Source organism: Saccostrea echinata, unplaced genomic scaffold (genome assembly GCF_033153115.1).
Source record: "Saccostrea echinata isolate AGI-Se365-2 ecotype Australia unplaced genomic scaffold, CSIRO_AGI_Sech_v1 ptg000005l, whole genome shotgun sequence".
In the NCBI taxonomy this organism is placed as follows: domain Eukaryota; kingdom Metazoa; phylum Mollusca; class Bivalvia; order Ostreida; family Ostreidae; genus Saccostrea; species Saccostrea echinata.
In genome coordinates this window covers 8,837,090-8,850,390 of record NW_026889754.1, presented here as the reverse complement: position 1 = coordinate 8,850,390, position 13,301 = coordinate 8,837,090, and the positions used below count along the sequence as shown (strand labels likewise).

General features: G+C 35.6%; 1 protein-coding gene across 1 annotated transcript; it reads right to left on the bottom strand.

Moving 5' to 3' along the window:
- Window positions 1–4,551: 4,551 nt before the first annotated feature.
- Window positions 4,552–10,290, bottom strand: LOC133179615 (uncharacterized). The gene is made up of 7 exons (XM_061314324.1): window positions 10,096–10,290; window positions 9,786–9,894; window positions 9,404–9,681; window positions 8,684–8,904; window positions 8,400–8,559; window positions 4,871–5,020; window positions 4,552–4,730 (listed from the first exon to the last, which is right to left on the bottom strand). Exons 1-7 carry the CDS (start codon window positions 10,190–10,192, stop codon window positions 4,552–4,554), a joined length of 1,194 nt encoding a protein of 397 aa, XP_061170308.1. The 5' UTR covers window positions 10,193–10,290.
- Between the last annotated feature and the right edge of the window lie 3,011 nt (window positions 10,291–13,301).

The following is a 13,301-nucleotide window of genomic DNA, read 5'->3' as shown; positions in this document are numbered from 1 at the left end:
GCATCTGTGTTGGCGACGCAGTAATCTGAAGTCGGGCCACATTATCCTTTTCCCTGCCCTATTTTAATGGCGCGGGTAAAGCGAGATCTTCCATTCTATTTTCACCCATCAAGCTTCTCATAAATGATTTTGATGGTTCTTTTTTGTCATCGATATACTTGATGGCTTGTTTAAAGTTTGAAGCTGTTAAAAGACCAACCCTCATCTCATACCATGCTTCATTTGTAGCTTGTCCTTGGGTGTATTCATTATTGTTGGATATATCTTCTTTGGAATAGTTGACGGAATTATAAAAATCTTCAACGTCCATGTGTCCAGCATGGCTTTCCATGAATTTCTTTCCTTTGTAAGAAATAGATAGTTGATCGAGGTCTTGCAATTTTGGATCAGGATGACTTTTGTTTGGAAAATCCTCAGAGTTAATCAAAATATTGAGAGCCTGGGCATTTGCAGACATCTAAAATGTACACGTTGTATATTATGTTGGGGGAAAAACAGATTGCAAGAAAATGATTTAATTGGAAGTACTTTTTTAATTACTTATTAACAAGTTAAAAGAGTTCTGTTACTGTACAATATATATATATATATATATATATATATATATATATATATATATATATATATATATATATATATATATATGAGATACCTCTTGTAATTTAAGGTCAAATTCCCTCTTTTCTTGATCTTGCATTGTTTGTCGTTTGTCCAATGGCCTTTGGTCAAACAAATCAATGTGGAGTTTCCCTGTTGCTCTTCTTCATAAACATACCTGGCTTTCTTAACAATAAGATGTCTTACTGGCAAGGAGATGTCATGATTACGAACTCTTTTCTTCCACTGGTTTTTCCCATCAGTGCATGACTTGGCCTGAAATGCCTCCAACTCGTAAAGGGCTGCAGCTAGGTGCCTGCATGCCCCGTCTGACCTACAAAATTAATGTATAATATAATAAATAGAATTCATTAAGTTTATTATAATTTCAATAATAGTTTTAATGCATAAGTATGAGAACTCCAAATATATGTATATTAACCTACCCTCCCAAACACTCACAATGCCCCGAGCTTTCAGCTCAGGTGAGCTAAAAACAAAAGAAGACAGACGAAAAAAATAAGGTCTTCCGAAGGAAGTCGGAAGACCTTAATAAGAAAATCTACAAAAATAATGTCTCCCCTTGGAAGGGGAAACATAATGAATGATCAGGGAAAAATTCTTCAATTGATATTTAAGTTTCCTCATAAGATGCAGAGCGGGGTAATAAAATTGTTGTTGTTCCCGTTCCTGGCTTTTTTACTGTATTTTTAACTTGTTTGTATCGTTTTTCAGCATAGCTGTAATTTAACTTTCCTATTGGTAATCTTCATGGCTTATGCTTTTCTTGAAATATAAATAGTCAGAATTGGTAATTAAAGTTTTCAAAAAATGGAAATACTGAGTTTGATCAAAATTGGTTTAGATTTTTTTTTATTTGGGAGTGGGTACCTGCAGTTATTTAGCTTGCTGGTCTAAAAAAAAAATTGAGATGAATGACCAGAGAGCTACAGTGCCACCAATTGAAACAAGAGGCCCATGGGCCACATCGCTCACCTGAGTAACTTTGGCCAAGTTATGGGCAAGGTTAAAGTTGACAACAGACAAACAAACAAACAGGACGAAAACAATATACCCCCGGGATCTTTCGATCCGGGGGTATAAATATTAGATTCCCTATTATGGCCCCGCCCTACTCCCGGGGGTCGTGATTTGAACAATTTAGAATCTACACTACCCCAGAATTCTTCCACACAAGTTTCAGCTTTTCTGGCCAAGTGGTTCTTGAGGAGAAGATTTTTCCTATATATTTCAATGTAAAACTTTGATTCCTCATTGTAGCCCCGCCCTACCCCGGGGGTCATGATTTGAACAATTTAGAATCTACACTACCCCAGGATGTTTTCACATAAGAAGATTTTTAAAGATTTTTCTTATATATTCCAATGTAAAACTTTGATTCTTTATTGTGGCCCTGTCTTACCCCCCGGGGTCACGATTTGAACAATTTAGAATTTACAATAACCCAGAATGCTTTCACATAAGTTTCAGCTTTTCTGGCCAAGTGGATCTTGAGAAGAAGATTTTTTAATGACCCCTTCCTATTAACTATCAATCATATTCTTTTGGAATGTACAGATTTTTCTCCTACTCAAAGTAGACTTTTTAAAAATGTGCAAACGATGCATGAACTTTTTGCAAATATAAATGTTTATACAATTTTAGGATTTTTACATGAAACTGATTTTTACTGCAAAATTTAAAATGATATTACTTAGGAATTTTGTATATATATTTTAACTGTTTACATATTTTTAATTTTTGAGTCCGTCGGATGGGACGTTAAATGGGGCCCAGTGTCAAGGATAACAACCCCTTGGGCACGAAAAAGATCGTTTCTCTGGTTTTCGAAAAAGAGTAGGCTCTCTGGGGGCCGCCAGAGGAACCTAAAACTTCATAAATGGGCATATACACTTGATTTGATCGCCGAAATATGGCTGAAATATTGCCGACTCGACGTTAAACAATAATAATCAATCAATCAATCCTCGATCCATTTCAACCATTTTATGGAACTGAGAATGTATTGATCATTGTGATACCTTGCTGATGGTACTTCGGTAATGGGTGTGTTTACAAATTCCGATTTTTCGAGAAAGTAATCGTTTTCTTGCAATTGTTTTATAAACACGAAATTGTTTTCCGCGAGAGCGACTGACATTTTATTGTTCACACGTATTGCTGGTAACCAGTCGGCTACATTTTCGTCGCAACGCAATTTAACTCTGTAATTTTCTTTCAGAAAAGTACTTTTGAAAATTTGCATGCACACGCCTGCGATGGTTATGTGATTGAACGGATCCACACCGCCCTTCAGTATTACATCAGGTGTGCCGTCCTCTAGCACAATAGTCTCGCGTTTTCCGATGATTTCCATCAGAAGGTCTCGAAATTTGAGACAAGCTTGAAGTAAAATATCGACATCGCTTCGACAATACTCCAAAATTTCTACTTTAAAGTCAACGATTTCCCCCGATTCTACTTTTTTGTGCCATTCGTGAAAAATACCCCTCTCTCTTGAACTCATAGTATCAGCTCCGTAACACTCGGCGGGGGGGGGGGGGGGGAGGGGGGTATGGACCCTGTAATTTTGATTTTCTTGCTTGTTGAAAAAGTGTGGAAAATATCCCTTTTTCAATTTTTGCAGACCAAAAGGTTCTGGTAGTTTGGACAATTTCATGGGTAGAAAGTTAAGGGAGTCTATCACTCTGTTGTTTAAACCGTTGGCCACATGTATGTACATAACTTTGGTTCCTGTAATCAGCTGAGGGACAATGGAGTTAGAAATGAGATACTCTAACCAAAAGTACCCATCATACCCCTTGATATTATGAGCCATGGCTGTGAAATTTTTGAGTTGTTTTGAAAATAACTATCTACCAAATTCTGTTTTTATTTCTTCACCGTTGAAAACTTTTTCTCTAAAGCCGCAGGTCTTGTGACAAGGTGCCTTTTCATAGCATTTTTCTTTCGAATTGTACTTGTTACAATTATTGCATCGTGTGCCACAAGAATCACATTTCAAAACATGTTCACGTCTTGAATACACATCTCGCAGACTTTACGCGCAAAGATTAAGTTGGGAAGATGCTCGCATTTACTGCACCATGCAGTTTACACAAAGTACAGGCGACATATTTCATATCATTTTCTTTGCAATCTGGACAGTCTGGGTTATATTTTGAAACATAACCTTCTGAGCACCGTAGCATCGAATCTTCTTGAGTACATTCAAAATCAAAGATGAATCTAGGGTTAACTTCTTTACATTCTTTTGCACGTATGTTACAATTATGGTCACAACTTTTACATAACCATTCCCCACAAACAAGAAGATGTGGGTCACGCTGTTTTCTATCGAGTGTTGTAAAATATTTTGTACACTTCCACCAACGTTCACATGAGGGTTCTTTTTGCTTTCCATGTATTTGTAATTGACTCTTAAAACAATCCAAAGATCTGCAAGTCATGTGACAATGAATGCAGCTCATCTGACAACCTGAAATCTGACAAGGGCTTTTAGGTTTACAGACAATAAATGATTTCTGACACTGGTGATTATTTTTGTATGGCTTAAGACAATGATGACAAAATTTTGCATTTCCGAAAAATCCACAAATATTGTCAATGGCGTGAAAATGGAAATAGAATCGTTCATCTTCCACAAGATACAGAAATAGCCTCTGTTTTGTGCTTTCTTCGGGAGGAGTACGTATAAACCTATTTCCTCCCGCAGCCTGAACTACCAAGATGTCTAACCCTAATGAATTCTAGAGAGCCGGAACATCAGTAAGACCTAACTTGCGATTGATGGGTATGTTACCTCGATGACAGAGCACATGTGTCAATTTAGTCGGCCAATTTCCCGTTTGATCCCTTCGCTTTAGCTTTGAATAATACCACACAGGACATTTTTTCACGTTCCACACCATTTCCTCCATGTTCTGATTACTTTTATCCTTTATCAATTGCCTCCATACCTCTGTAGAAACTTGGTTTGCTGCGACAAAACCCCATGACTGTGGCACGCGCCATACACGTGTAGTCATCGTTGATTATCTCTACAATTGATCTCTTTGAGCGGATGGAGCTATCAGGACCCGTAATAGCATGTATTTCATTGCCTTTGCCTCCTGTGAAAATTCATATAAATACATGTAGCCAGTTATGTGTAAAAGCTATATCAAACATGTGCAACTGTTTTTTTTTTTTTTGTATATGAATGTCTCTACATGTTTATTTAATTTCTTTGAAAAAAAAATATAAATCATACCCGAAGGAACTTGTATCGTTCCGACATCTATGTATAAACTGTGATCGAGGGGGAGATCTTCGTGGCTCGTCAGCACATTTTCTATGTGATTCAGCACCAACTCTGATGAATCGTCTCCAATGGGTCTGAGAGGGACATAGATGGCATTGTCTAATTGATCATGATTGATTCTAATCTAATTAAATCGCTAGGACTGAGATCGCGTGTGGTATCGCTTATAATATCCCCAAACATATTCTGTAGCTGTTGCGTAATATCTTTGATTTTTTTGCCCACGGTCTCCATTAAATTTTACGACAAAATGTCTATCAATTGCAGCATTCTTTTTCAGAGTTTTTAATTATTTTCTTAATGTTGTAGGACATCCTGTCTCCGCCGCCTGTCTGGTTTGTTTCTACATCTCTATGCATATTCTGATGAAAGCGGAATAACTCTACTTGATTACCAGGAAAAGAGTCCAAGCACCATCTGCAGACATGTGCCTGAGATGTAATTTCTGTGTCATTGTTACCTTCTTCTCCCCTTTTGTTATTTAATTTTCTGATCTTGGATGGATTTTCTTGCTCTAGTTGATCTAACCTTTCGTGTACTCTCTCGTGTGCACGAAAAGACGAATAATTAGGAAATCTCTTTATACATCTATGACATGTGTACTTTGCGTGCCATGGGTCCATCTTAAACGTTGATTTAAAACAAAAATCGCATCTTTATTTCAGTACGTTTTAGACTAGTTTTCATTGACCTACATGTATATAAGAATACCGTGTTATTATCAAGGTTATTATCTTCAGTTGTAGCGTATTATTAAATTAAACACCTGAGTTCACTGTTGGCTTAAAATCACCACAGTTTTCTTTAGTAACACAGTTCTCATTGACCCACATGAATATTAGAATACCATGTTATCACTCGATGAGAGCAAAATCGCGCTTCTCAATCATTCAATACCAAAGTTCACAAGGATACTTAAAACTGTCACGTTTTTCTAAACTATTTTTCACCATTGTACCCCAAGTTTCACTTATGTCCGAGTGTCTATCATGTCATTGTAATCTTAGCGCCTGTGTGACTAAACTGTTTAATCAATTTAGAACGAAGACAAACACACGTTAGTCGCAGTAATATTTTATTAATCAACAATTGATCGATTATTGTTCTATATTAGAAATAATTAAATAATAAAAACAAAACAAAACAAAAAACAAGGTCAACAAAAAAATAATAAAATGGTTTGACATATACATTATTTTAAAATACGTTCATAATCTAAACAAAAAAAAGAATCTACAAAAATCATTAAATGCAGTAATATGTCATAATTGATGGGGAAAAAAAATCCTCTGCATATTAGAACATAAGCTGAATTTTCCGTATTGATCAAATTGTAAAATTTCATGAACATTAAAAATAAAAAAGGTTGTGACATACATCTATATCGATTTTATATACTGAATTGTAAAATATTTTATAAAATATTTCATTAAAAAAAACAATATAATATTGAAACTAAAAGTGACAATAATCAGTTACATTGTTAAAAAATTAATAACTTGAATATAGAAAAATAACAATCAATAGGTAATATAGTAATATATCTAATTATCTACAGATTATTGAATTAAAAAAAATTGAAGCTCTTCCAAAGGAAATGAATGAAACATATTATATTTTAAAATGAATAAAACATGTCTCATAAAAATAAATCATTTTTATAAACGAATTTCAAAACAAAAATTATTTACAACCATCGCGACGTTTTGCCATCGCCCATAGTAACACCCACTGCTTCGGTAATTTCTAGTGTCAAGGGATTTGTAACGATTTTCCCGTTATTTTCCGATCATGACAAGGAGCACACGGCGGGTGTGACCGGTCGGCAGGGGATGCTCACTCCTCCATGGCACCTGATCCCACCTCTGATGTTTGGAGGTCTGTGTTTGCTCTGCTCCTATTTTGTATTGTTTAATGGACTTTTGAGTTTGAATACTGTTAGTTATCTTCATATATTTCCAACAGTAATTGAAACCGTTTCCGAGGTAACCGGTAAAACAGCAATGGTGCTATCGGATTGAACGTTAGATTCCGAAGGGGTTGACGATGTATCTATAGGTGTGAACGCCTTTTTTGGTGTTGATTCCGACGATATAGATGTAAGTGTGGTATTGTTTAAATTTCTTCTTCTGATGACGTTAGTGTAGAGTGCCTTGGATCGATTGTCGTGGTGTCTGGACTATAAAGAGGGGAAAGAGTGATGCCGGGTGGTTGATACCGTGAGCGTCTGCGTACCCTGATGATTATATATATTGTTACAGATAGTGCGTCTATAACAATAAAAACGCCTAAGGCAATGAAAATCCAATCTGTAAATTTTTTTTTTAAACCAATGTACCCAGATAGCAAGACAATGTTGGGCCAACGTTGGCCCATTTTTTTTTTTACAACGTTGGGCCACTGTTGGTATTCCTACGTTGGCCCACGGTCATTTTGCTCATCGGCCCAACGTTGGTCCAACATGTTGGCATATTGTTGGGTCAACGTAGGTATAATTGTAAGCCAACTAACAGCCAACATAGGTAAATGGTTGGTTAGGTTGGCCCAATGTTGGCCATCAGTTGGAAACGTTGGCATATTGTTGGGCCAACGTAGGTATAATTGTAAGCCAACTAAAAGCCAACATAGGTAAATGGTTGGTTAGGTTGGCCCAATGTTGGCCCTCAGTTGGAAACGTTGGCATATTGTTGGGCCAACGTAGATAACATATTAAGCCAATTAACAGCCAACATATAGATGCAACTGGTCCTTCAGGTTGGCCCAATGATGGCCCTACCCTTGTTGGTTATACTCAAATGATTGACCGATATTGGCGGCTTATTGCTCTAAAGCTTTTTGTTGGCCAGTTGTTGAATATAATCTACATCTGTTAAAACAAATTGAATGAAAAAATATATATTTGTTAATTATACTTATATTGACATATCATGAATATTGAAAGAGTACACTTTATATATACTTTGACCTGCATTCACAATGCATATGAGTAGAAAGAAAACATTACAAATGATTCCCTGTAAAATGATTTTTATATCAATTAAATTGTCAAAAAGTACAAAAGTAGTATTAAAAAGATGATGATGAAAACTTTTGGAAAATAATTAAAGTTTTTAATCCTGGCTTGCTTCCTCACTGTCCTTTTCCTTCGATCTCTTTCTTTTTCTCCTCCCCCCATCTCGATCCTTGGCGTACCTTAGCCAGTCCTTAACAAGTTTTCAATTTCACTGTCCGTAACTGCACTGCAAAATTTATTTTTCCTCACAGCCTCTGATTGAAAATAAAAAGAATTTGGTGTTGAAAACAAATTACTGGTATAGACATCAACATGTAGACATTACAAAGGCAATAACAAATATATATAAGTGCATGTTGATTTATAAACCTTGGTATCTTTATCAAAATCGTAATTATCTATACAATAGAAAGTAGCTAGATTTAGACAACTTGAGAGAAAGATGTTCAATACTCTGTTACTTACTTATAATTATGTCTTTTAATTTTAGACTGGAGAGCCCTCTTTTATTCCCTTTCCCACTCCAATTCAATTGCATTGCCAAAGTTGTTGCCATCAAAAATGATAATACTCTCCGAACACAGGTTTGGATATTGTCACCACCAATGCACATCAGTTTTCCAAGCTTAAAATCACAATTTGTAATTAGTTAACTGAAACAACTTTTAGATACATGTAAAATTGATGAATTTTTAGAACAGTATTTATTATAAATGTTCACAATAATGCACAGTATTTATTAGAGTTACCATTATTTTGGCGGTTTCTTGGCACTTCAATTGTTCCTTTAAAGAGTCCAATGCCTCTAGGGTTTTCAAGGGAAATTCAATTCCCAGATCTACCTCATCCTCCGTAGTAGTAGTGGTTCCAGTAACCTCAACCTTTGCCAAGACATTCTGTAGTAATTTCGTATTGAATCGGACTTGTCCCTTTATATCTTCTAAAATAGTGAGGATTTTGATGTTCGTTGCTAAAAAAGTAATCAATTATCTTTAAATATACATTGGAATTTTTTTTTGTGTACAAAATCTCAGAAATATTAAATTGATAGAATTTAAATTTGATAAATAAATCTGTAACAAAATTTGAATAAAACTAGAGGTACTGTGAGCACTGAACTCACTAAATGATACCCCTGTCTCCCATATGATTATTATGGCAAAGTCCATGTTTTGCCCTGGGAGAACCGAAATAAGTGTCAGATCAAAAAGTAAAATAGGAGGTGCACAATGGCATTGTGTACCAAAGATTCTGTGAAAGTCTCATTAAATTTCATTCAGTGGTATAAGAGGAGTTGCGGATAAGAGATAGGTACCCTAAAGCGTAACAGACGGACGGACGTACAGACAGACACCCCGATCACTATATACCCTCCCACTTTTCAAGCGGAGGTATAAAAAATACATAAATAATTGCACATATCTAGGTACATAATGTACACTGTATACTTATAAATAAATCCTGTTTACCTGTAATTTGTTGATTTGGAGTTGAATCCAGTGCAGCTTTAGATGAAGTTGGTGATGATATCGTACTTGATGTTGCTTTAGCCGACGGGGTTGAGGGTGCTGATTTTCGAGCTGGTGATGCAAGTGAAGGAAGAGCAGGGAGTGGTGGGGGGTCTGGAAATTGTTTCTTTGATTTTCTTGGTGATCTTCGAAGGCTACCTGAAGTTTTGTCCTGGCTTATATTGCATTCATTCTCCCCCTCGCTTTCAGAGGAAAGGGAATCATATCTTGGATTAGGTCTGAAATGATTTTAGTGCAAAACAAAACAATTAAGAATAACTTAATAACGAGAAGTATAAGAAAAATGTTTTGAAAATCACAGCCATCACAATCATACAAGTACCTTTTCTTTCTTTTCGGGACTGCGTCTGTTTCTTCATCCGCCTGGTCACTCTCTAAGTTTGATGTAACTTCTGCTCTTGAGAGCCTTTTTCTAGCCTTTTCATAATCGTCTGAGTGTGTAAAAAAATATTGTAACAAAATAAATTTGGATAATAACATAAATATTTGATGTTTATTTGTTATTCACTCATTATTATGTTCATTCTTTATCAAACTCTGTACCTTATATATTTAAGAAAAAATAGATCAAACTATTTTAGGGTTTTTCGTTAAATTTTTCAAAGTTTCTAGCAAGGAGTATATATATTTACCAGATTCATACAACACTCGGATGGAAAGACACATGAAAGAAGGTGTAGGCTCCATAGACTGTTTAACAGCATGGTTAATTTTGTCCACATCGGCCATTTGCACTTTTTCTTGTCATCAGTAAGCCAGGTCTTAGGAACGACAGCAACAGAGCCCTCATCAATAAACTCAACCACTGCGTACATAGACCTATCACAGATCAATTAAACAAGTAAATTTTTCTTATGACGCTATATATATATTCTGAATTACTTGACCTTATTTTCACACATATCTAACTACAGTACATATAAAAAATACTTTCTTATAAAACATAGCATAATTTCACCAGATAGTACTCGTGAATGGGATAGCCAAATATTTCCCTTTATGTGGAAGGAGAGTGCATTTTGCTTGGATGTCAGACAATTTAGAAACGCTTTCAGTAGTGTCCAAATCATGAACAATTTGTATTCCAAGAAAACCAGAAGGTACCGGAATATCAAAGAAATCCTCCGAATATTTAAATGGTTGGTATACAACAAAAGTGTCGGCATCATCTAAAATGATATTTTTTACCACACCTATTTGTCCCCCTACACGCACGCAACTATCTTTCTGATTCAATTTAATACTGAATTTGGGAGTTTCTACTGATCCATATTGAATACCATTGGAAAGACAGGGTGGCAAAGGTCCAACTTGATGTTGTTTCCTTAAAACTGGGTAATGTTTTCCAGGGTTTTTAGTACTTTGAGCATTCCTTTCCTCTGAAAGTCTACGGATAATCTGCTGCAAAGGGAAGGATGGTTTACGAACCATACGTTTAAGTCTCCCCAAAAATTTTCAAATGGAAAGGATGATACATTATCAAGATTCCCATATTTTGAAGCATCAGCTGACAAATGAACCAACCCATGAACATTATACACTAGCATGTCTTTCCCATAAATTTGACCAAAATGTGTAACAAATGCAACAAGATGATCATGAGCAAATGAACAATACATTTCCCACAAACGATCATTCAACATAATGTGAATTGCAACAGAGAGAAGCATGAAATTTTTGTACAGATTGTTGTGTACAACTTGCAAAAGGACAAGAGGACCTGTATACAGCAGAAATTGTCTGAACTCTGTAGCTTTCCATCTATCTATGACATCTAGGGAGCGTGGTTTTCGGGAAAATTCACAAGGAATGTAATTTTTCAAAGACAATAATGATTCAGATATTTTGTTTACATCTTGTGAACCTAGTCTACACTTTAATGGTCCCCTTAGCCATAGCAAAAGCAATCGTTTGACAACGCCTAAACATACTAGATGCATGTAATCTATAGGGAATTGGGTCACCATGCCTACATTTATTTCCGCTAAAGGTGAAATGCATTTGTGGTGATCTTCATCAGATAATGAGTCAAATGAGGGATCTGTTCATATGGGTGCATTGGTTTCAGGAAAGGTCATTTTACCCAAATGAACACCGCTCTGGGTACATTTGTCACAACCTGAGTAGCCAGAGTGGCCTTTAACACATTTCACAAATGCCTTTGCTGGAGTATCACAAATAAACGAGTCTATTGCTACACTGAAATGCTTGCCATGGATATCTAATCCATTTTCTCGTATTTCCTTGTACTCATCAACAAAGATTTGAAGAAAATTGTTTAAATTGTTCGGTTTGCTTTGTCCAGAAAATAAACCAATAACAAATGGGGAATCATCAGTAATGTTTCTTATCCTACCTAAAATAGGCCAAAACTGATCATTGGTACTTTTGAACAAAGGCAAACCGTCAATGTTTATTTGCAAAGCAAAACGATATTCATCTTCAAGGAAACGAAGGCATGGTTCAACTTTTTGAGATATGCCAAAAACAATACCAAAATGATAGTATTGCCCTCCGCCAACCTCTGACAAATTATAAGATGTTTGTGTCTGCAATAGAGTTCTGGGGTCTTTTGGCAATTCTGGGAAATATGGTTTTAAAATATCTAACAGAGATAACAAAGCCATATTTGGTATCTGAAAGGTTGTAGACCATTCCCCAAGTTTCTGTGACATGGTCCTCTTGTCCTCATTATCAGACTCACTATCAGAGCTACTAAAAATATTGTTCGGGTGAACTATATTGTCATCGCTTTCTAAATCTGCAGTATCTGAATCATGATCATCTTCCCTCAGATAAAAACTCTGGGGTACATCTAATTGTCTCTGAGCATCTGATTCCATATTTTGATTTATCACATGCACAGACTGATTTCTAGGTTCAACATATTCTATTGAATTGGCAATATTAAGATGTATTTGACTAAATAAGGCAATCAAGTATATTTTTTAATGCATTACACGCACGCACACTGGCATGCATGTACAAAATGACCATGTCAACTTGTCTACACTTTTAATACATCTTTATATTCAAATTTCATCAAAAGATAAAAAAAATTCGGCTATATTAAGTATATCTGTCATTTAACGCTTTACAAGCGCGCGCACGTGCATGCATATCCATGATGAACGTGTCATCTTATCTATACTATTAGTATATATCTACATATTTTGAGTTCAAAGCATTTCATCAAAAAGTATAAAAGTTACAGCTATATCAAGTATATTGGTCATTTTAGCATTGCATGCTTGCGCACGTGCATGCATGTGCATGTTGACAATGTCGTCTTGTCTACATTAATAATATGTCTATATATTCTGAGAATCAAGGCATTACATCAAAAAATGTAAAAGTTATGGTTATAGCAAGTATATTGGTAATTTTACTCATTGCACGCGTACGCACGTGCATGCATGTGTGCGCTGACCATGTCATCTTGTCTACACTTCTAATATATCTTTATATTCTGAGTTTCAATGCAATTCATCAAAAAATGTGCAAGTTAAGTCTATATCGATTGTATTGGTTATTTTAATCATTGCGCACGTGCAAGCATGTGCATGCTGACCATGTCATCTTGTCTACACTATTAATATATCCTTATATTCTGAGTATTAAAGTATTTCATCAAAAGATATGGAAATTTTGGCTATATCAAGTATATTGGTCATTCTAATCATTGCACGCGCACGCACGTGCATGCAAGTGCATGCATGTGTGCGCAGATCATGTCATGTTGTGTACACTTCCAATATATATTTATATTCTGAGAATCAAAGCAATTTATCAAAAAAAGTTAAGTCTATATCATTTGTATTGGTTATTTCAATGCACG